This window comes from Falco punctatus, assembly GCF_963210335.1.
Source record: "Falco punctatus genome assembly, chromosome: 2".
NCBI lineage: Eukaryota > Metazoa > Chordata > Aves > Falconiformes > Falconidae > Falco > Falco punctatus.
The window spans coordinates 2,067,336-2,091,450 of record NC_137581.1 but is presented as its reverse complement, the minus strand read 5'-3'; the positions used below and the strand labels follow the sequence as shown (position 1 = coordinate 2,091,450).

General features: G+C 55.1%; 3 protein-coding genes across 5 annotated transcripts in view; all 3 read right to left on the bottom strand.

The window, feature by feature from the left end:
* Positions 1–5,565, bottom strand: part of PGM2L1 (phosphoglucomutase 2 like 1) — a 44,444-nt gene extending 38,879 nt beyond the window's left edge. Inside the window, exons 1-2 of one of the 3 annotated variants that reach the window (XM_080376097.1) lie at positions 5,404–5,565; positions 5,076–5,297 (exon numbers count right to left, since the gene is read on the bottom strand). In XM_080376097.1, the coding sequence (XP_080232223.1) occupies positions 5,076–5,186 (111 nt within the window). In that variant the 5' untranslated portion in view covers positions 5,187–5,297; positions 5,404–5,565. Of the gene's footprint in view, positions 1–5,075 lie in introns of all 3 variants that reach the window. The other 2 variants (XM_080376098.1, XM_080376099.1) reach the window with 2 other exon arrangements.
* A 188-nt stretch (positions 5,566–5,753) lies between these two features.
* Positions 5,754–18,423, bottom strand: KCNE3 (potassium voltage-gated channel subfamily E regulatory subunit 3). The gene has a single exon (XM_080376105.1). The coding sequence runs from the start codon at positions 17,536–17,538 to the stop codon at positions 17,005–17,007; it is 534 nt and encodes a 177-aa protein (XP_080232231.1). The 5' UTR covers positions 17,539–18,423; the 3' UTR covers positions 5,754–17,004.
* A 1,587-nt stretch (positions 18,424–20,010) lies between these two features.
* Positions 20,011–21,823, bottom strand: LIPT2 (lipoyl(octanoyl) transferase 2; the record flags this gene model as incomplete). The annotated part of the gene is made up of 2 exons (XM_080376104.1): positions 20,011–20,672; positions 21,322–21,823. The coding sequence occupies 2 exons, from the start codon at positions 21,821–21,823 to the stop codon at positions 20,440–20,442; spliced, it is 735 nt and encodes a 244-aa protein (XP_080232230.1). The 3' UTR covers positions 20,011–20,439.
* Positions 21,824–24,115: the final 2,292 nt, after the last annotated feature.

Sequence of the window (24,115 nt, the reverse complement as noted above, 5' to 3'; positions counted from 1 at the left end):
ATCTCCACACTCCATTAATGGTCTTACAGGCAGCTGGAAACTCACCACAGTCACGGACAAAGGCAGCACCACATCACCAACCATCTCTCTATCCTATCACCCACCACCTCGTAGCTAGAAGCTCCTCACAGCCACAGGCAAAGAAATCTCCACACCACCTACCAACGCCATACCTCACTGTCCTACAGGTAACTAGAAGCTTCACACAGCCACAAAAGTAACCTCTCCACATACCCTCCATCATCTCCATACCAGCAGCCAGAGAATCCATGCAGCCACGAACAAAACACCACCCACCTTAAGTACATAAAGTTCCTCAAAATAAAGTTCCTGATTCATAAACCCATTATCTGGTTCTTCCAGTCTGTGCTGTCTTCTTCAGTAACTTTTTTGGGTTGGTTGTTGCTTCCTTATATTTATGCATCTTTAAATATGTGTGTGTATATACAAGGATGCGATACGCACACACACATCAAGTGTACCTCTGAATAGATCCGAGTGTCACACAGAGGGGCCCCGGTGGGTGGGAGGCACCAGGGCTCGGTGCTGCAGGGCTCCCCAGGAGCCACCTGCACAGGCCAGCAGACAAGCCATCTCTTTTATACTGCCCAATACAAAAGAAGAAACAAAAAACCTTATGTAATTGCTTCCTTTTTTTGTTTTTTAAATCATTCCTGCATGTCTTTTCAAATGAACTGGATTGAAACTTCTTGTAGTAATGCTTTATAGCTCACTGCCGCTGAAGGAGGCAGTTCTCACCTTCACAGACTGCTAATGTGCTGGCCCCTTTCTTGGGTCAGGAAAGACATTTCTGCAGCTGCAGCAAGTGTAATCAGTAACAAACCCACCCTGGTTTTCCCTGAACAACTGCAGGAATGATGTGCCAGCTCAGGCAGGTAGCAAGGGGGAAATACAGCAACAAGGAAGAGTGAGGCTCCCTTCTTCCTCCAATTCTCTCATATGATACAGAATAAAACCCACTTGCTACTCAGAACATTTTAAATGCATTAGACGACTGAAATGTGTAAGCCAGCAGTTAAAAAAAACACAGAAAAGCCTGCAACACCCAGAATACTTACATTTATGAACTCAGAGGTACCTAACACAGCAAAGTTCCAAACTGTACAAATTAAGTCTTAATGCTGAAGTCTGATTTCTGATATCTGACAATTAAGTGTGTTTAAACACAGAACAGCCATCCCCTTTCCCACCTCCATGATGACAACACAGAGCACAGTACAGTTTATTTATCAAGAGACAGTAATCCCACAAAGCATAAGTTTCAAGACTACCCTGATGGACATCACTTAGTCTCTTGTCTTAGAACAGGCACAAAAGCACTGCACTTGCCTTGTTTCAGGGCTTCTCCCGTTTCACAAAGTTGTTTATGCACTCCGAGTGGTATTGGTTGTACCAAAACAGGGTTTGTAACCCAGTCTACCCAGAATCAACTATTTAAATAACTCAGTTTTATGTTCCCCATTTTAATGCTAGAGCTTGCAACACATACATGTAATTTCAAAAAATTTATCTTCTCACTTGTGGCCAATTCCTAGACTTTCTTTCCCCATTTTTAGTCTTAAAAATTCACTTAAAAGTCTTAATAAGAAAGAATATTGCAAGTTGAATAACAGGAACAGATTATTGGTCTCTAAATACCAAGTCCATTTCCACTTGAAACACATCTTAGATGTCACAAAAATTAGAAGAACACTGATGGGCACTCCAAAAAAGCCCTAATACCCTAGGTTATGTATTAGGAAAAAATTATTCACTGAAAGGGTAGTCAAGCACTGGAACAGGCCGCCCAGGGACATGGCGGAGTCACCACCCCTGAAGGAGTTCAGAAGACATGTAGATGTGGTGCTTAGGACCATGGGTTAGTGGTGGCCTTGGCAGTGCTGGGCTAACAGTTGGACTCCATGATCTTAATGGTCTTTTCCAACCTAAATGGTTCTATAACTAATGAAGCCACCTTGATAGCAAGCAGGAAGCTATCCATGCTACATTTTTGCACTGACATCAAGTTCATGAATTAGCAAAATAAAATGAGAGTACTGTGAAACAGGCTTGCACAAACAGCGCCTGGAGAACTAATTCGAGTTTTTCCCCTCGTGACTTTCTGACAGTGCCTTTGTAATAACCACAAAACATCCCTTCTCCCAGGTGCACTCCACCACAGCTGCCACAGCCAGGCACAGTCTGGGTACAAATGCTCCTCCCTATCTTTATTGAATATACGCAAACCTATACTGCACTGAGCAGGCCTGGGGAATGGGAGTCTTGGCAGCGATCCTACAGGACTAATTAATAAACCAGCATCCAACAGCTTGAGCTTAGGCTTGATTTTTACAGAGCAAGGACGTACTGAGGGAAAACAAGAGGGCACCTGTTATTTACTCAGTTTCAGGCAAAGATATGACTCTTAGTTTGGGACCATGTAAGGTCAGGATCTTAACCATACTGTTCTCTCCCACCAGCTGCTCAACCAGTATCTGACCCTCAGACTTGCACTGAAACCCCCTCTGCTGCAACATACAACAAATGCTCAGCTGCTGTACTAAGCGCACCTCATTTTTGTGCCACTCCGCACATAGCATATTCCTGCCACTCTATAAAGCCACCTAAGACAAGCACATAAAATCATTACTACAACCAAGGTCCAAAACTCTAACATTTGCTCCAAAGAGAAAGTTTTCTTGGAGACAACTGCTCTGACACAACTTTCTACACAAGCCAGACTCCTTCAGGAGACTCAAGGCAGATGTGGAAGTACAATGAGAAAGTCAGAGTGGATGAAGAGGAACTAAAGGGAGAAAGTGTAGGACAATGACAAACTGTTCACACAGTTTACCAGTGAGGACCAAACAAAAGGCGGGTGGGTGCCTTATGCCTCCAAGGCTGTGTCAAAACACACAGCAATTAAGGAGAATGGGAAAGGAGGGAGACTTAGTTAGCCAGCTTCCCTTGAGCCAGCTGCTAGAAGCATTAATGAAGATGAACAATACTGGTGAGAAAGGAAAAAAAGAACAACCATCATATGGTCAGGTTTCTTCCACCCACCCACACCCCAGCCCATAATCAGTTACAGTTTTAGAAGAGGTTAGCACACGTACCCAAATTGAAAAGGATGAAGAGCACAACTCTAAGAATTAATTACAGCAAGTAATTTTCAATTAAGTTAGAGGCCGAAAGCTCCCCACAGCTAAATACAGCTGTGAATGTAGTACATAGATTTTTTTATCTTGATCAGAGGCAGCAGAAGTCCCTACAGCTCAGGAAGCTGGAGCAGGGGGAGCGGGGAGACCAACAGCTCCTTGTCAAGTTGTTTGATAAGCAACAAACCTACAGAATTCTCATTTCCTGGGTTTGTGGTGAAACATTAGGTCATTGGACAAATAATCCCTCCTCATGCCATGCTTGATTGTTTCTCCTCGCCTTCCCATCCCACAACACCTTCACCTCTTTTGCTTTCATCCTCTACAGAACGACCACCCATGTCCCCGGCCAAGCAGCCCCCACTCCTGCTCAAGCGCCAAGTCCTCCTTCAGGTGATTTCGAGTTCTCAAAATTCACAGGAACCCTTTGAAATCTCTCCAAGTAATAAGTTCAAGCAGCCTTGTAGGAAAGGTTATGATTATCACCTGGGGAAGCAAGGGTAAACAGGTACAGTCAAAACAGACTCTTCAGTTTGTATTTTATTTGTTAATTGGGGCCCCAGAAGGAGCTACAGAAACAGTAATATTCACTGGTTTTATTATTAAATTGCTGGGTTTAATAGAATTTTTCCCCAGTAACCTTAATGTTAAAAGGTGTAGTGTTCTCCTACTTCATAAATTTTTTAAGATAAACATATATTAATCTGTTTAAAGAAAACAAACCCCAACACCTTTCAATACACTAACCAGAAGTTATATATAAAAAAAATTACTAGAGTTCAATCTGGGTTATCAAGTGTGTTACCAGGAATGCTATTTCCCTCTTCCACTCCCTCCCTCCCCCATGCCACTATTCCCAGAAATTTTCGCAACATATTTTCACAAGAGCAGCTCTAAGTGAAGAATGCGCAGATGGCGAGTGTTAATGCCTGCAAAAATTAAAGAAGAGAGCATGTTTCCAAGTAGCAGATGGGCTGTCACATAGAGTTTAATCTAAGCCCTCCTGCTTTGATCCTGACAGGACAAAACTAAAGAGGAAACAGTATAAACACACTGACAATCACCCTCATTAAAGGCAAAAAAAGGGGGGTGGGGTCGGGGAAGAAGCCCCAGACAGAAAGCTAAACCACTGATGCACTGGTCATTTACCCTTCCCCACCTCCAGGATAATGTTTTAAAGCACAGGCCATGCTGTTTGGTCAAAACAGCTGAGGGAAATAAAAAAGAAAGAGCAATCCTTCCAACAAGTTAAGCAAAATAACCTCCAGTGCCATATTAATATTATGGCCCCAAATTATCTTTGGGTGGTTTAATCAGAACTAACCAAGCCTGCAGTCCTCCTGACACCCTGCTGGAGCTACAAAGGGGCGGAGCACGCCCGAACTTAAGATCCCTGGAGCCTGCTTCTTCCCTGGGGAAGGTGTTCAATTCAGGAAGCCGAGGGAAACAACCTCAAGCCATTCGAGTTCTAACCGCGTTTTAAGCCGTTAACCAATCCCCCCTACATCTGGTTTCACAAGAGACACGTCTGTGCCTCCCCGAAGCAGGAGCAGCACCACGAAGCAGGTGCCATAAGCCCCGTGTGAGATGACATCATGGCATCCCTCCACCCGGCACAGCCCCGGGGGCCGCACGCCTCGTCCCCCCGGGCCGGGAGGCTGTCACCGGGGAGACTGTCACCGCGGGCCGGCCAGACCCGCACAGCGGCTGCTCCAAGGCCACCTGCCACCCCCGACCCCGTGGGAAAGGCCCCTACCGAGGGGACAAGGGGCCAACTGCCACCCTCAGCACCGGGCAGGATGGGGAGGGACGGCACGCGCGACCGCACCGGTGACTAAACACGCCGGGGGAAGGGGGGGAAGCCCCCACGGGGGGGGGAGGGGGGCGTGCCACCGCCGCCCCCCGCCACACACCCACCTTGTCCCAGCTCAGCCACTGCCACACCGCCTTGTCCAGCTGCGCGTCGCCTGTGCTGCGGGCGATGAGCACGTTGGAGTTGACATCCTCGGAGGCCCCGCACTCGCCCATGTCGCCGCCGGCGCGGGCCACGGGTGGGCGGATGGCGGGGGGGACGCGACAAACGGCGGCGGCTTCGCTTCTTCTTCACTTCGCGACGCCCGCCTCAGCACCGCACATCGCCTGAAGGAGGGGAAAAGCTAAAGGAGGCGGGCCGGTGCCCCGGCACCGGGGGGAAGCAGAGGAGGACAGAGGTTCCGCGGGGCTGCCCGCGGCGGCCGCTATTTACTTCAGCCCAGCGAGAATAACGGCGCCACCCACCTCCGCCGGCAAGGGACGGGGCGCGCGCACACGCCCGCGCCCAGCCGCCCCGCCGCGCCCCGCCCGCGCCCGCGCCCGCCGCAGCTCGACAACAACCGAGGCCCCGCCTCCGCGCCGCGACTCCGCCAATCACGCCTTGCCCACCCCACCGGCGGGGCGGTGGCCCCCCCGCCGGCGGCAATGCATGATGGGACATGTAGTCCGGGCGCAGCCGCGGGCTGTGGCAGTGAGGGGCGGGCGGGAGGAGAGAAACTACAACTCCCGGCAGCACCCCCGGCGCGCCTCAGGGTGAGGGGGAGCGGGCAGGGCTGGGGGGGGGGACACGGGTTTGCTTCCCCCGGCGGGACCGGCGGCGGGGGCCTGACTCCTCCCGCCGCATGCCCGCTCAGGTGGCCGCGTCGTTCCCCTCAGGGGCCCCGGCTCTGTCTTGCTCCCGCCCCGGGCTCCCCGGGGTGGCGGTAGCGGCCCCACGGGAGGGCAGCCGTCGGCGATCGGTGTCGCACAGCGCTTGGCCCGCGGGAGGGCAGGCTCAGGCTGGAGGCGGAGAGGGGCTGGGGGGAGGCTCCCTGCTTTTGCTTGATGCAGAAAGAAATGTGCAGTGTATCTCTTAACCAACCCACTAAACAGGTGCTCTGTGCCTCTGGGTGATCTATTTGAGGAAAAGCTAAAATCCTCCCTGGTTGTGCCCCTCCTCCAGCCTCTCAGGCAGCCTTCACGCTGCCAAGTGCATCATCTGTGCCCTCCAAACGGCGCTACCCCAGGGGACGAGCTCGTTGTTCAGAACCATTTCCAGATGGGCTTCAGCAGCAATTCATTTTCCATTGGAGGGAAAACGGTAGCCCCCATCTCCCCTTCCCAGGCTGCGTCACTTCGAATTGAATTGCCTGTCCCCGAGCAGAAGGCCGTGGCCGTGACCATGTTCCACAGCACATCTTCATCGCACAGAGCATCCTCATGCCGCTGCAAGTTCTGGCAGAGGTTGTCATAGTGACAGCAGGCACTGGAGAGGCCTATGAGGCTTCGGGAAGATGGGCAGAGGGCGTTGGGATTGCTGCAGGGGATGCTAGTCATGAAGGGAGGTACAAAATGCCACGGCTGTGTGCAGCACAGGCTCCTGGGGGAGGTGGAAAGAGAGACTGAGGAGAGAGGAAGATGCAATGGAGAGATGACAAAGATGTGGGGAGGCAGTTTGGGGTACCAAAGCAGCATAGCAAAGGATGTGGTTGGAAACTGTAAATATAGAAGGGGATGATCCATCATAAGAAATATTAGAAACCTCAATACCATCTCTCCCCTTCGAAGCTCTCACGTCCCTGTCCTGAAGGGACCTCTTTCTTGGCTACAGACACAAACACATCCTCTGATCCAGAGGTCTGACTTGGGTGTGGGAAGTTGAACCTTTAAATTGGCCTGTCACAAGAGATTCCTGATAGAAGTCAACAGAAGATAAAGATAAGAACAAGGAAGTAAATCAACCTAAGTCTTCTGTTATCAATGAAGGACTCTCCTAAGGTTGTTTCTGGTATAGAAGGAGTAGAAGAGTCTGGACACTGCTGAAGTCAGAGTGAGGAAATCTGGCATAATAGATGACTCAAGCAGTGAGTGGGATACTCCCATCTCCAGGTGGATTTGAGGGGTCCATCCTTTAGTGCTGATGCTCGAAGAAGGAGTGAGCCTGTGGAGCAGTAGGGAAAGGCCCTATGCCTTGCAGGACCACAAGCCAGAGGTGAGTGACCCTGCCAGCCCAACCTGAGAGCAGGACCACCCAGCTCCACACTTCCCACCAGCTCTGGCTTCATCCTGTGAGCATCTATACCCAATGCCACCTACATTCCATGTTGTTTTCTCTCCTATCCTCATTTTTTTTTCCTTCTTGCTCATCTCCTCATAAAGAGGCGGCATCTGTAGCAGCGCTGATGCTATGCTGGGCCCAGCAGTCTGATTAAAGCCATGCCCCAAGCAGCCAGATGCTGGCACATTTCTTCAGGACTCAGAATAGCTGACAGGGATGGCTCCTGCAGTGAATTTGCACCTGAGAGTCAGCATGAGGCACAGCACCTGCTTTTCATACCTTTGCTGCTCTTTTCTCCTCCTTTGTGTTTTGTCTTCAAGGAAAGAAGGCCAGAGCCCAGCACTACAGGAGCTGCAGCCCATAAAACCTTTGTTTTCTCCCCCCAGAAAAGACAATGGCCCTGTTAAATACCTCTCCAAATAGCATTTCTTACAAAAACCCTAGCCATTTGGGAAGGCAGTAAGACGTGTTGTTAAAATGGAACTTCTTACTTCAAATGCTTCAGCTCTTGCCTCCTTTTTTTCCCTAGGTGCTTAACGAAAGCTTTAAGTTATTCTGAATGGTGATTTTTTTTTTTTTTTTGCCATCCGAACAGGCAGGCTCTTTCTGTACATAAAACCTTGAACCTCATTAAGTGGTTTCATGCAGGACAGTGGCAGCCGTGCCCCACCCTGCGTTATCAGCACTCAGCTATATAGCCATGATTAAAAGCGGGATGTTTCTTTCATATGTCTAGATAGGAGAATTACTATTCTCTCAGATGTCAGTGCTCCTCCATAATTATTTCCCTGAAGAACACATAAAACAGCCTTATAGGGGATAAAAGTCTCTGCCTGTTATGTGGAGGGTTTGAAGCTTCTCAGGATCTCACCAATGCATCCAAAGTCAGAGAGTGACGATCTAGTTTCCAAGTATTTCCCTGTGAAAGGACTTTGGTTAGCTAGCTCCGAGGCACCACAGATGTCAGGTAGCACAAGCAACTCCAGAGCAGGGCAATCATCTAACAAGATTGTAAGAGATATGACTTTGATTGCGCTTATGGAGATTTGCTGTGTTGGCCTGGAGAAAACACTGACCTCACGGGAGATGACAACAAAGTCCAATGTATTTGAAGGTTAATCAGCCACCAGAAGAATTGTTAAAGCTGATTATGCTGCTACAGGAAAGTTAAACTGAGTCCCATCTGCTTCGGTGCTGTAGCAGAGAGCAATAACAAGCCGGCATGACTCTGGACCATGCTGCGCTGGTACCCAGCACATCACAGCTCTCCCAGGCACTTTGGGGTGATCACAGAGCCTCCCTGCACTCACTGGCCATGTAGGTTGCTAGCAGAAATCTCTATTTTCATCTGTCACTAACGTCAAAATTTCTAGTCCTTATGGCGTGGAGGAAAGCCAGAAAATAGGAAATTAATCTGCAAGGGAAAGCAAGCCAACGATTCTAAGTTTTCAATCTCATGTATCATTCCGCCTAATTGAGGCGCGGCATGCTCAGACCAAACTGAGCAGCAGCGAACAGTCTGGGGGCTAAAAACCACAGGAGAGGCCACATTGCCAGTAACAAATACGAGCCAGGCTGGGCAGAGAAGGGCTGACAGGCTGGAGCTGCCAGAGCCAGCAGGGACTGTGGCGGGGCTCAGCTGGAGGGAATGACTTCTTCCTCGACAAAATGAGCATGTGCATCCACACATACATATGTATGACTGTGTCACTCGTCACTCCTGCTTTCTGGGAAAGGCCCTGCTCCGTGTACTGCTGTTATGAAACCCAGAGTTCCCACGTGTAGCAGAACTGCAGCTATGAAATGGCAGATAACTCTCTGTGCCCCCAAAATGAGCGTTTGCTTCTAATGTAAACAAAATTGTGTAAGTTAATAGAGCCTCGTTAATAACACAGAGCTCCTGTTTGGGATTTGCAGTTAATGCAAGTTGGCAGTAAAGAACGTATCCATGCCCCTTTGCACAGTTAAATGTATATCCATCCTCCTGCAGGGTATGGTGTGCAGCGTCTCAGTATCATAGCCCTGAACAATGATGCACATATTTTGTTCTTACCAATATGTTGAATGCTTTTTTCCCGCAGAAGGACATCTAAGTACACAGTGATGTCACCACACATCAAAATTAAAAAACATCTGTACAGTCATGCTAGCATCCTCAGCAATCTGGTACTGAGACCAAATCCTCACCCACAACAAACGGATTAGCTCCGTTGATTGCACAGCTCTGCCCAGCCCTGTGCTGAGATCCTGAGGGCTGAGCCCCAGCTGGTACAGTGTTTCCATGGCAATTTTACTGCTCACCGTTTATTCTGATCATCTGCAAATGGCCCAGAGCTCCCACAATATTCCAGGTTGTTTTTCTGCCCCTGGTTTCTGCAGCGAGCCAGGGTCATGCAAGGTGACTGCTGTGCATCCTTCCAGCTCGCTGCGAGCCTCTCAGCCAGTGGTATGCATGCCCTTGCTCTGCGGTACATCTTTTGTTTTATTATTTATGTATCCTGGACACCCTGTTCTCCTGTGCCTCTTGAGTTACCTGGTTATAACACAGCAACTCCCATCCTTTCATTTCCCTCTCTCAAAGTAGCGTATCGCCAGAAAGGCAGGCAGCAATGACATCCCTGCCAGCTGATAGCATGCTGCATGGAGAGAGGCAGGTGCCTTTTTGGGCCCAAATGCTGTTTTCAATCTGATCTGGGGTCAAAGCAGCGAAAGTGCTTTGTCCTGCAGAAGTAGTGCAGGTGCTTTGCAGGCAGAGCACAAAGAAAGGGAGTGGGCTGACAGGTGGGGAGGATGCAGCAGGGACCGCTGAGACTAGGAAATGGCTTTCATATTCTGTGGCTGCTCCTGGCTTGGCACTTCACGATGTCAGCTCTGGGAAGGCCTGATCCTGCACCCTCCAGCACTGACAACACACTCCTTGGCTTCCTCAGGAGCATAACAGCCTAAATATCCATGATTTAAAAGCAGTATGTAATGCGCAGCTCAGAGCCGCTGGAAACCTCCACTCTCAGCCCAAAGGGAGGGCAGGGAGCAGCTCCCCTCACTGTTCCTGCAGTCTCGGCTCCCCAGTCCAGGGGCCATGCCGCAGCCCGCAAACACAAACGGTGAGAGCTTTCATAACAGGCAGCTTGGAGCCGACAACACACCACAAGTCCAATTCTGCCTGTGGGCACGCGTCTGAGGCAACAGCCCCAAGCCAGCAAGCAGAAAGGAACTGAGGCTCATAACCTCTCCCCACCCTAATCTTTTGTCCTAGCTGATAAAAAACATTTTATAGGCTCCAGTGACTAAGCGCTTAATCTAGGGCTTAATCAACTACTGCACATAGAGGCAATGGTATTTACTGAGGCTGAGTAGTGTGGTGGATTGGTGTGCCAGGCATGGGTGCGGGAAGGCCGCAGTGAGCATCCCCATCCCCAGCACCCCTCTGGAGCAGGCACTGATCCAGCTCTCCACATCTTCCCTTCGCTCAGGGCACGGGCTCCTTCCAGGGCTGCTGTTGCATTGCGGGAAATTTTGATGCCTCCTGCTCACTCAGGCCTCAGCACCCGGGGAAGCTGGCTTTGATCACCAGTCCCCTCATACATCAATGCCTGTCCTTTATAAATTAGAAACCAAACACAGACATGGTTATTTTTAATCCTCCCCTCTAGGTATTAATAGCCCACACGCATGCTCTGCTGGGTAGTTGTCCACAAGCCGCATCCATCTGCAGAAAAGAGATGTGATGGCCCCATTTCCTGTGGTGACAGAACAAGAAAGGAGTATAGATCAGGCTTTTCAGCCCAATTTATCCCCTCAATTAATCCCAAAGTATGGGGTAAGTTGTGTGGAACTGAGAATATTTGCACTGCAAACTTTCTGCAAGGAGGGTACATGAGATCCTGCATGTCTGGGATTTCCTGATTGTCAGTAAAAATAAATGATGCTTTGATCTTTATTAAGAAATGCTGCTTTTTCTTAGCATATAGTGCAGGTTTTGTAGGTACTCATAGGGCAGTCAAGCTGAACTGCCCTGTGATCGCACATCCCAACAATTAGCTGTGACCAGACTTTTGATAACATTGCTACAGCTTCTCGCTATCATGTGCATATCATCCTTCAGCTGGACTGACCCCAGGTCTCCCTTTCCCCTTACCTGGATAAAAACAGGGGAAGAAAAGGAAAAAAAAGGAGCAGAAAAAGGGGCAAACAGATAGACCTGCGTTGCTGGAAGAGCTGTGGTGCAAAGGAGGCTGGGGCTGTGTCTCACCCATGAGGAAGATGTAGTCCCCAATGTAGCCCCCAAATCCAGACTCTGCCTGCTGAGAGCTCCTCCGGTAATTAATTTGGCAGCTCTTGGTGCCAATGTGGGAGTGCACCCAGGCAGCTGTGCCAGCACACGTGCAGGCCACCGTGGTACCAGACACTGGGGAAGGGAGATGGTGCTCTGCACAGAGGCTCAGAGAGCCAAAGTCTCCTGAACGCTGCATTTTTCCATCATGTGCTCTAAAAGAAAAAGCTCGTTAAATGACTTATCTGGGTTAGGCAAAAAAGCGGGAGCTGTGCCCAGCGCCACTCAGTGAAGGGCTGTGAGTGAAAGATGCTGCAGCAGCAAACATCACAGCTGCTCGAGGGAAGAGGGAGATGGCAGAGGAGGGTTTTGTGCTCAGCATCCCCTTGAGACAGAGCTGTCAGGAACCGGTGCTCCCTCTGCCGCCGTCGAGGCGCCAGCACGCAAACCCGAGCTCGCAGAGGGGCTGGAGGGGGCTCGCTCAGACAGGCAGAAAACTGAGAGGGGCATAATAAATGTTCTTCATGCCCGCAGATAATTAATTTGGTTTCCCACATCTTTATCTAAACCATCTGATACCAGCTGGGTGCGAGAGAGGCAACTCGGATGGATGGGCATCCATTGCAGCAGGGCGGTAGAAAACAGAGGACAAGGGCCACGGAGGACTTCAAGTGATTGGCCCCATGTGGCAATTCCTGCAGAGCTCCTGAACGGGTCAGGCTCTTTGGTTTAAGTCACTTTTGTTTCCTTGTCCTCTGCATGAGGGTGTTGCTCCAGCCGTGACACTGCAGGGCCGTCAGCAAGGCAGGTTGTAGGAACTGGCTGCATCTTTGGTGAGAGGGACTGATATATTTAGAAGAAATGGATGTGTTTTGGACAGTGAGGGTTTCTGACCCGAAGGAAGAGCTTGTATGACCAGGAGTAGCCCTGTTCCTATAACAGTGGCCTCATCACCTCCCAGAAAATCCTCTTAAGCTTTTAAGATGGCCAAGCCCATCTCCAAGCAGGGCTGATTGAGTTACCTCACAGGAGGACATCATCTCTGCTCTCCCTCCGGAGGAAGATGGGCAATAATGAATAAGCAATGTCACTGCTTGAAACTGCCCATGTTTTCGTAGGATGCTGTGGGCTGCGCTGCAGGGCCTTCATCCAACACCTGCAGCACTGAGCCCACAGCCTTGCACCTGCACAGCCAGGACACCGTTACAGCTCCATGTCCCATTTCTTGTGCATAGCGATTGCCACTGAGGCATGAACTCCCCTTAGTCCCCTCCCCAGCTTTTACACCCCTCACTTCAGTAGCATTTGGCTCTATGCATGGGACAAATAGAGCTCGCTAGCACTCCTCAGCAGCTAACAGTCATTTAATTAGCAAATAAACATTATCCAGCAGTTTCTGGGCACCAAAACTACCAGCCAAATTGTGCTGCAGCATCTGCCCCAGATCACAGCATGCTCCTGCCAGCACAACGAGCATAATCAGCAAGAACAGCTTACAGGGAGGGCAGGAGGGACCTGGGGAAGTTACCCTCGGAAAGTACAGGGGAACCCCTCACTACAACGTGGAAAATGCTTGTCTGGCATCCATCTGCCGCAGTGCAGGGGATGCTTGTCCGGCATCTGTCTGCTGCAGTGCAGGGGATGCTCATCCAGCAGTTCTCTGCCCCACCATGAATGAGGAGTACTTTCCCTTCCCCTCCTTTTTTTTTTTTTTTTTATGTTTCCCAAAGATTAACTTTCCCCATCGTGACCCCTGTCTCCCATGGGCTGCAAATAAGCATTTGTGCATGGGAGCCTGGCTCGGCACACCTGATCGGAGAGCAGCATGACCTTCCCAGGCTAGCAGCCCAAGCCTCTCCTACGTGCCCACTCCATCGGCAGCGCAGGATTCCCACCAAGCACTGATCAACCCTCAGAGAAGCAGCTCCCCTTGAAGACATCTTCTCATACCTCAGTCCTGCTGTGCCACTTTGGTAAAACCAGCATACCACAGACTGCTGGAGGTACCTCATGCTGTCAGCTAGACATTCCCCAATACCCGCTGGCATCGCTCAGCAATACCATTGCTATCGGTCCCTGCACTGCTACTGTTTCACATGGCACTTTTCTTATCAAAATGCCCAGCATCAAAGCAGTCCCAGGAACAGGCCTCCACAATTCCCATTACTCCAACAATCCAACCATTGATTCACTAAGCCAAGGTCAGCCTGAACTTTCCAAGCACACGATGTTTCAATATCCTTTTCCAAGTACCAGGCAAAGTGCTACAGATGTTGTCTCACTCATGATTCATTGCTGTGTGCCAAGGAAAAATATCTTAAATAAATTGGCCTCCCATGAGACCTATTTTTTTGTTTTTCTAGCTGCATTACTTAAAACCCAAATGAAGTCGGCTACAATTTGCATGGTTGAGTTCAGTGATACAGCCAAGGCCAGCACTTCCCCAGCTCTTCTCTCTGCATGGACAAGTGCATCTCCTTGCTGTTAAAACTAACCGCATGAGCGTTACCCTGAAACCATCTGCTCCTGGGGCTGCAGCTCAGGGAGCAAGGGCAGAGCCTCAGTGGCTTTGACAAGGAATCTCTGAGTTCTGGGATGAATACCTAATTAGTCATGAAATCCTTTCCCTGGCAGCTGAAGCAAAACAATTTCAGGAGGCTCCTAAATCTGTCCTCCCCCCATACCCCTCTGAGCATCCTCAGCAGCCCAGTGCAAACCCCTGCTGAGGATAGGTTTCTCAAGCTGACCCGGAGCCGTGGGTCCCAAGAGGACATCGCCCTGCCTGGAGCCATGGGTCCCATGGGGACACCACCCAGCCTGGAGCCATAGATTCCAAGGGCACACCAGCTAGCTTGGAGCTGTGGGTCCCACAGGGACACCAACTAGCCTGGAGGTGCGAGTCCCAAGGGGACACCACCCAGCCTGGAGCTGTGGGTCCCATGGGGATGCCCAACCAGCCTGGAACTGTAGGTCCCAAGGGGATACCAGCCAGCTTGGAGCCGTGGGTCCCAAGGGGACACCCAACCAGCCTGGAGCTATGGGTCCCAAGGGGACATCAGTGAGCCCGGGGCCACGAGTCCCACAGGAACAAGCGCAGCCAGCCAGGAGCTGTAGGTCCAGCGACAGCAAGCGCGGCTGCTCTTGCCCTCGGAGGGGCCAGGGCGCCCCGGGGAAGGAGCAGGTGCCTGTGGCACAGAGACCCTGAGGCAGCTGCCACAAGGTGGCACTGGCATCTCGTCACCCAGCCTAGTGGCATTCAGCCTGAGGCCCTAGGGTGGGGACAGCCAGGGCATCCCCCCCAGCCCCACCGCAGGTAGGGACAGACTGGAGGAACAGCTGATGGATCGGAAATCAGGTGGATAACGATTACTGCAGGAGCTATGTCTTGCAGGAGGATTTTTTCCCACGTAGGGTCTTCTGAATTAAGGAAAAGCAGCATTTTTTTCCAGTTCTTATGACATGCCACCTTGTAACAGGGTTGTCCCCTCCAGGCCACAGCAGCAAAAGGGACTCTGGGGTCACCAGATCCATCCCAGCCACCCCCTCTCCCAGGAGGGCCAGTGGCCATCAGGAGAGGCAAGAAGACCATACCACCAGGGGGGCTTGGGGTACCACACTCACCATTTAGCACCCATCCCACAGGGACCCCCATCCTGGCCCTGGTGCCAGCAGCTGCTCTGCCACTCATCCTGCTGCAGGAGCCAGTATTAGAGGAAGACAAATACCGTGGAGGTGGAGGAAACCCAAGCATGGTGTGAGCTTGCACAAACCAACCTGGCAGAGGCTTGCTGTCAAGGCTGTTCCCACCTGGCCTGATTCCCCCGATTTATTTGCAGATAAAGAGTTTATTTTCCTTTCCCAGGGCTGCAACTGCAAGACAAACACAGCAAAGCCTCTCGAGCAACTTCCCGCTTGGGCCAGGTGCCGGGGGATGCTGGTGGCATTTGCCCCCATGCCCCCAGAAAGCCCTTCTGGTATCATGTGCCCGGCTCAGAAATCACAGCGAGCTCAGCCCCAAAGTGGGCAGCCCCTGAAGGCTCCCCAACCCCCCCCACCTTGGGCTTTGTGCCTAGGCTGAGGGCATGGGAAATCAGGAACTGGTCACTGAGGTGCTGCCGTCCCGGTGCCTCTGGTGCCAAGGTTTCCAGCCCTACCCCAAACACACTCACATCACTGCTTTGACATCACTGCTTGGGCTCAGGCATCGCAGCCACGTTTAACCTTTGAATGCAGGTGGAAAGGCCCCTATGGGCCAGCTAATCTAGCTGCAATTAAAGACATTAATTATGCCATTATTAACATGTTAAGACGTGCGAGGGATTGGGTCACCGGCACTGCTCCACAGCCTGTTTTGAAGGATGGGGACATTTACTGTCCTGGACACCAGCCACTCCATGGGCCAGTCCCAAACCCAGCCGGCTTAATAGCGGAGCTGAAGCCAAGGAGCCCAGCAGGACCCGAGAACATCCCCTTCCCGTCCGCCGCTGCGCCCTCACCCCATGGAAAACACATTTGGGACCTGCAGTACAAAAGGCCAAAGCTACAGTCGACAGCAGGAAGGAAGCAGGAAAAACTCCGGCATCACCATCCGGAGCCCGGAGAGACCTTTGGGGACACGCAGAGCCAGATGCCTCCGGCCAGGCTTGGGCCATGCTCGCAGTATGTGCCCATGGCTCGAACGATGCTCCCCGGACGGTGGCAGGGAGAAAGCATCTCGTGTCCTGGGATCGGGGTCTGCAAAGCTGGCAGGGGAACCTGCTCCAGCGTGAGAGATTTGCCCCATCATAGCAGCTGCGATGCTGGGGACCGTGATGCCACCAAGGGGTTTGCCCTTGAAGCCACCTCAGCAGCACACAGGGAGCAGGTTTAGCCCTTACAGCAGCATCCTCTGGGCTCCAGCAGCCAGAGCAGGGTGCCAGCATGGAGGGAGGCCCCACGGATTGCCCCCGACACCAACTTTGCTTAAAGAAGCAAACACAACCCCACTGGAAACTGCCACCTCCTTTAATTCCCCGCCAGAAAAGCGAGGCCCAGCCTGGCTCAAAAATTACAGGGTTTTAGCACCAGCCAAGCTCGCTAGCCTGTGTCACAAAGCTGGTGGGAGCCCACGGAGGTCAATGCTGGCTGGTCTGAGCAGGGAAATAGTGAATTTTTCTCCTTGAAGACCCCTGCCAGCCTCAGCAGGCCACGGTGGGAACGGAACTGCCCCTGCCATCCCCGTGCCCTGGGGCTCAGCTGAGGTGGGTCTGCGGGACCGGGACCTGCCCACGGATCGCACCCTGCCAGCTCCTGCCAGACAGGAGCTGTAGCCCGGCCAGGATGTCCCCGTGCTGCTCACACCGGGGCTGAGCACCTCCATGGGGGTACCGGGGGGGGGGGTGTCCCAGCAGCTTTGGGGCCGGAATGGCCAGCAGCGCTGCCCCATCCTGCAAGCAGCAGGATGCGCAGCAGCAACATGACCCCAAACCCACTGGCTCCCAGGGGACAAGGCAATGGGGCCGGGCTCAGATCATGGAGACCCTGTTCTTAATGTAGACGTGGTACGGGTCGCTGCGCTTGTCCACCTTGCGGGAGCGGGTGTAGCCCAGGATGAGGCTCCCCACCGTGGCAGCGAAGAGCGTCATGACGAAGAGGATGTACATGTAGGCATTGTCATTGCGGCCGGGACGGCCGGGGCGGGCGCTGGCGTTGCGTGCAGTGGCAGTGGTGGTGGCAGGGCGGTCAGTGGGGCAGAGGATGACCCCATGCAGCGTCTGGTTTAAGGCATTAAGCACTGCCTGGAGGCTTCGGTGCCAGGTCTCTGTCCTGTTGTCCTCTTCCATGCCTTCATCCAGGCTGCAGGGAAGGACAGGGAGGCTCAGCTGGGGCTGCCCTCGTGGCAGCAATGCCCCTGGGATGATGCTGGGGATGTTCTGCTGGACCCAACGATGTCCCCAAAATAGTCCTTGAAGTACCTCCTCTGACATGAGGGTAGGAGCAGGGACATCCAAACCCTTTGTGTTCATAGCAGCCCCCTCCCTAAATTTCACTCCTTCCATGGAGGGGATAAAGCCCCCAGAGCTTTGGGGCAGCTGTCTGCACCCCTCTCTGGCCCAGGGCTGGGGACAGTGGGGACACACAGCTGTCCTGGGGAGCCATGTTGGTTGGGTCCAAAGCCTGGTGTCCCTAGGGGTGTGCAGGGATGGTGGGCACCATTCATGTCCTGCACCCTTGCACGGTGCAGAGCCAGCACCCAAGGGAACGTGGGGGGGCTGTCTGGGATCCCCTATCCTAAATAACAGCCCTGGGACCAGGCCAGGTCTCCCGGGGTGAGTGGAGACTTCCTTTTCTCCCCATTGGTCCTAGCTGGGGGCCAGGAGCCATGACCACCCTGGCAGGGGGGCACAGTCCCCCACACACCGCTGTGGACCCATCCTGAGGGGGCCACTGCCCTAAACTGCCCCACAGATTTCCCTCCCCGTGGGTCCCAGACCCCTCTCTGACGCACCCTGGACACGGTGCCCCTCTGCCAACCCACCCTGGACCCCTCTGTGCCCTTGTGCACCTTCACATCTTGCCAGGGCCTTGGAGCAGGCGTGGACAGGAAGGGACACAGAGGCACGGTCCCCAGCGCATGCCATCCGTCCACCGGCCCCACAAACTGCTGTTGTTCCCCAGGGTGTCCACCCTGTGTCCCTGCCCCCAGCCCCCGAGCACCAGTGCCTGCAGCGCCAGCAGCTCTACCCCATGCACAGGCAGCTGACGCCCGCCCACCCAAAAGGGTCACCCCAAACCCGGGGTGCACCTCCCAGGATGAAAGCCCAGCAGTGAGGAGGAAGGTGCTGAGCAGCCACGATCCACGGGGATGGGCTCAGCCCTAGAGACTTAAAGTTTGAAGGCGGAGGAGGCTGAATTTGGGAGATTTAGGGCAAAATCCAGGTTTATCCCAGGAAGGGACCCACAGATGGGGTGCAGCATGGGGGGACTCCACGTTGGGGGGGGGGGGGTGTGCAGGGCCAGGTAGGGGAATGGGGAGCAGAGGGGTGGGAAGGGGGGATCGCACTCACCCAGGGTGCCCTCCCTGCCTGCGCTGCTGCCAGGCTGAGCCGGGACTGGAGCATCGCGGGGCGCGGCGAGGGATGCCGGCCGGGCTGGGAGTGCCGCGCAGCCTCCTCCCCTTCCCGGGGCAGAGCCACCTGCCAAAGCCACCCAGCCCCGACACGGGCCACCAGCCTGTCCCCAGCCCCACAGGTCCTGCCACGGCCCCTCGCCCTGGCCGGATACCAGAGGCCGTACGGGGCCGGGAGAGCTGGACCCTGCATTTCCCTCCCGGCACATGCTTTCGGTCACGCTTTCCTGTCCCTCCTCCATCTGTCCCCACTGTCCCCAAGCTCCCGCACCGGGCACAGAGCCTGCCCAGGGCACATGCTTCCCTGCTTACCACTCCCTCCTCGCCATTCCCTCCCAGTGCTGTGCTGGTCCCATGAAATAGGATTTCCCCTTCCCCAAGGCCCTTCCAGCCCCATTGCTCCCAGGTGCACCCTTTGCCCACCCAAAAGCCCTATGGGGTGCAGGGTCCCATGGGCAGGCACCCACAGGTGGCTCATGGGGCAGCAGAGAAATCCCAAAGCTTGTGGGGCAGAAAGGCAGCCCAGAGCAGCGGTGAAGGGCTGCAGGCAGGGGTTCACGTCTTGCTCTGAGCAGGGCACAGGGACTTGATTTGCCATTTTCCATTCCTCCTGACCCCAAAGCACCTGTCTGGCTGCAGAGCTGCTCCCAGCCACCCGCGTTGGTGCCTCCAGCACAGGCTTCAGGTGTGCCAGCAATGGGGACGCAGAACTGGCCATGGCTGTGCCACGCACCAGCAGGGGAAGATTTTGGGGAGACCAGACCGGCTGCTGCCCCTCCTGCCCATGCCCCAGGAACACTGTGAGCATCCCCAAGGGGTGGCAGACAGCTCTGGGGGAGCTCAGCCTCAGCTTGGCTCCTTATCTCTTAAGAAACCTGTCAATTAAAATCAGTTTATATGTGTCTACCTATAGGTTTGCACTGATGGGCACGGACCCCAGTGCCATCACAGCCCTGGGGTGCCTGTGTCCCCTCGCCTTGGATGCCTGCTGTGATCCCATGTGAATGCTGAAGCCGGGGCAACAATTTCAGAGGTGCCAACGCTGCCTGCACGGATCCTGGCGACATATCCTCCCAGTGCCACAGACCCAATGGGAGCAGACCCCCATTGCCCAGCCGGGACACTCGATCCCACGCTGGATGGTCCCACAGGGTCCGTGAGGGCTGTGGCTCCTCTCCTCAGGCTCCCGACCCTTTCCCCTCCCTCCTCCCGCTTTCCCACCGTGTCCGCATTGCTCTGGTGGCCTTTAAACCACCATTTGCAGGCTCTTAGCAGCGATCCTCTGCCCACCCTGACAGCACAGCGAGGATGCCTGCCATGCGAGGATTTCTCCGGGTGCAAGGCAAGGAAGGAGGTCATTAATAAAGTCTTGGGGTAAATAAACAAGCAAAGGATCAGCAGCCAAAGTTCTCAGCAACTCTCTTTTACTCTCTATAGAAAATGTGCCTCTCTTTACACGGCAGCAAGGGAAATCTGCTCATCTCGGTCCTTCTTCCTCTCGTCCAAAGGGCACATGAGCATTAGCCCAAATCCTGGCTTTTTGGAAGGGGGAGAGGCAGAAACCCCCCACAAAAGCACCTATTTGAGCACCTCCCCAGTGAGCGACGGGTACCCTTGGAGGTCTCAGCCAAGGGATGGAGCCCCGTGGGGCTGGGAAGAGCACGGATGTTTAAGCATCAGCCCAGACCCCTCTGTGCCACCGTTCACACATGGTCTATAGGCAAAGGCACGAGAGCGCTCGTCTTGCAACAAAGCCCCGGGCAGCTGCTGCGCTGTTCATCAGACGCGCTGAGGGTTTGCCAAAACACCCAGCCAAGACGCCACGGCTCTCCTAGTCCCCGGGGTCTTCCGAAAAGACCAAGCTGCAGTCGAACACCTCCTGGAAGGAGTCGAGGAAGGGCTCGAGGACGTGGTCGACGGTGACATGCCACCCCAGCTCGCGGCTCAGCGAGGTGACGCCTTTCCCCTCCAGCCCACAGGGGACGATGTGGTCGAACCAGGTGAGGTCAGTGCAGCAGTTCAGTGCCAGCCCGTGGGAGGTGATGTGGTTCCCGCAGTGCACCCCTGCGGGGGCCAAACACCCACCCGTCAGCACCCATCCCTGGGGATGCCCCGGTGTGAGGTATTCAGCGACCGTGCTGCTCGGGCTGCTCTAACCCCCCGACATGCCATGCTCCCCATTTCTGCCAGGGAAAAAATCCCTAAGCCACAGTCAGACCCCACCGATTTGGGGCAGATGGGGTGCGGCATGCCCAGCTCCCTCCACCCCAGCCCTGCATCCCCCAGCACCTCCCACCCCCGGAGTTCCAAGCGGGTTTGGACATGGGACTGTGGTGCAAAGGGGGGGCCTGGACTGCAGGACCCTCAGGCCAGGCTGCAGAGCCCAGCTGGGGGGTGCAGGGCCTGCCCGGCTGGAACAGCACAGGTTTGGGGAGAGGGCCAGGAGACGGGGGCAAGGCTGCAGGCACCCAGCCCTGGGTGCAAGGGCCTCGGTGTGGGGGTGCAAAGTGCTAGGCCCTGATTCTGGCTGCGCTGCAGGGGCCTGCAATCATGCTCCCCCCACCCCGCTTGGTGCATGCACCCCAGGCATACGCTCCTGTGCTACCCCACTTGTGCACGCTCCCTATGCACACCCCACCCGTGCACAACCCCCCGTGCACGCTCCCTATGCACACCCCCCCCGTGCACGCCCCCCGCCCGCCCCCGCGCTCACCGATGGCGCACAGCTTGCTGTCGCCCACCCAGACGCCGGTAAAGGGCGGCGGGAGGGCGCGGGCGGCCGCCAGGCCCAGGCGGCGGCAGAGCCGCAGCACCAGCGCCTCCAGCGCCGCCACGTAGCCGCGCAGCGGCAGGCGGCGGCGGCGCAGGTCGAGCACCGGGAAGGCCAGCAGCTGCCCCGGGCCGTGGAACGTGATCCGCCCGCCGCGCCGCGCCGCCGCCAGCGCCGCGCCCCGCGCCCGCAGCCCCGCCGCCTCCGCCGGCCCCGGCGCGCCCCGCAGCCCCCACGTGTACACGGGCCCGGCCGGCTCGCTCAGCACCACGCTCTCCCCCGCCACCGCCACCGGGCCCGGGGCCGCCACCGGCTCCGCCACCGGCTCCGCCACCGGGCCGGGCCGCGCCGCCCGCGCCGCCCGCACGCAGCGCTCCTGCACCCGCAGCGCCTCGGCGTAGGGCCGCAGCCCCAGGCGCAGCACCCGCACCGGCGGGCGCGACATGGCGGGGGGGCGGGGCGGGGGGCGGGGCAGCGGGGAGAGACGGGGAGGGACAGGTGGCGCGGCGAGGGGACCGGCACAGGGGATGGGGACAGGGGTCTGGGGACAGGGCAGAGGGGATAGAGATGGGGGATGGGGGACAGGCACAGGGCATGGGGACAGAGGACAGGGGACAAGGGGGGGGATAGGGGACGGGCACAGGGGATGGGGTCGGAGGACGGGGGACAAGGATGGAGGGGATAGGGGACGGGCACAGGGGATGGGGACAGAGGACAAGGATGGGAGGGGTGGGGAGAGGGCAGAGGGGACAGAGGCGGGGGGGATAGGGGACAAGCACAGGGGATTGAGACAAAAGATAGGGGACAGGGCAGAGGAGACAGAAATGGAGGATAGGGTCAGGCATGGGGGATGGGGACAGAGGCTGGGGGACAGGGCAGAGGGGAGAGGGATGGAGGGGAGAGGGGACGGGATGGGGACAGGCCGGAGGGGACAGAGATGGATGATGGGGACAGGCATGGGGTATAGGGACAGAAAATGGGGGACTGGAGGCAGGGATGGATAGGGCAGAGGGGACAGAGATGGGGGGATAGGACACAGGGACAGGGGACAGGGGCCTGGGGACAGGCAGGGGGAGTGGAGGGACAGGCGTGGGGGGGATAGGGGACAGGGGAGTGGGGGAGGATAGAGGATGGAGGGAACAGCGCAGAGGGGACAGATGGAGGATGGGGGACAGGTACAGGATGGCACCAGGGGATGGGGATAGGGGAGAGACAGGAAAATGGGGACAGGGCAGGAGGGGTGGAGGTGGAGAGGGGGGACAGGGAAGGGGGGACAGAGGGAGGATGAGGGTAGAGGACAGGTGGCAGAGGTGGATGATAGGGGACAGGTGTGGGAGTGGAGCACAGGGGACAGATAGGGGGAGAGGGGACCAGCGCAGGGGATGGGGACAGAGATGGAGGACAAGGGAGAGGGGACAGGGAGACAGAGGACTGTGATTTGAGGCTGGGGCCTGGCGGGCAGGGCCTGGGGATATGGGACATGGCCCGGAACAGGGTACGGGGAATGGGGACTGTGGTGGGGGGTAGAAGACAGAGGATGGGGACAGGGGATAGGAGATTGGGAACAGGGGGATTGCACTTGGGGACAGGCATTAGCGATAGCGGACGGAGCCTGGGCAGGGGGATAAGGCACCGGGACGAGGTCAGGGGCCTGGGGGTGGCTGATAGGGCCCAGGGCCGCAGGGGAGTGTGGGGGGGAGAGATAAGGGCTGTCACCACTGGGGCGTGGGGCACCGCGGGCTGGGACTGCGGTGACAGGTGGGGTACGGGCAGGGGTGAGGGGAGGGCACGGGGACACGGCGTCCTGGGGGGCTGGGCTGGGGCGGGGGCCGGGCAGTCACAGACCTGCTCCAAATGGGGTGAAATGGGGGTTCTGGGGTGCGACGTGGAGGTCGTGGACTGTAGATAACACTGGGTTGCTGAAGGGCTGGCGTGCGCTGCAGTTAGTCACCCTGCGACTTGGACAGCGAGAAAACGCTCCCTGCAAAACTTTTTATTCTAAATGTAGAAAATTTGCAAGTCTGGTCAGACTGCTCGTGAGTCAGGCCATAAAAGCTGAGCAAACCATTCCCAGCCCACCGTCCTTGCGACGTACCGACCGGATTAGGCATGTGAAAGTATGTTTTGATTTCATAGAGCTATCGACTGTGTTACTAAACTCTGGCTTTTATCAAAAATGTGCCTCGCTGGTTGTCTACCCTCCGTCGCCACAGGTAATTAATTCAGCTGTCATCTGACAGCGGCGTTAACTTCTGCGCGGGTATTTGCGAGGAAGGGAAGGCACTTCCCTTTCTTTAATCATTTTCTCGATGAAAAGGAGCGAGTGCTATAATGGTTTATAAAATTAATACAGCCTGGGGGGAAAAAAATGGGGAAAAAAAACACCACAACCCTCACCGGGTCATCGTGTTGCTTGTATTCAAGTGCACGGAGCAGCACCCAGCCTGCGTCAGGCGGGCTCATCACCTCGACCACTGACTTCAGGAGAGCTGCCCCGGGGCTCTACCCTTGGCAGCAGAGGCATGTATTTTGCACCAACATTGTGTGTGTATGGAGTTATTTCCTTTTTTTTATGATTAAGCATCAACTTCTTGCCTGGAGATCAAAGCCAAATGCTCTTCCTTTTTGGCTTGCCGTGGCGCTGCATGCGTAAGATGGGGAGAGTTGTGTGTAATAGGGCTGGGATCCTCGTAAATAAGACGACAGAGATGAGCGCGGTTGCGGCGCTGGTGTATTT

What these genes read in the sequence shown, in the direction of transcription:
- KCNE3 (XM_080376105.1), bottom strand. Translation starts at nt 17,538, where the DNA reads ATGGAAGGAGTGAAATTTAGGGAGGGGGCTGCTATGAACACAAAGGGT.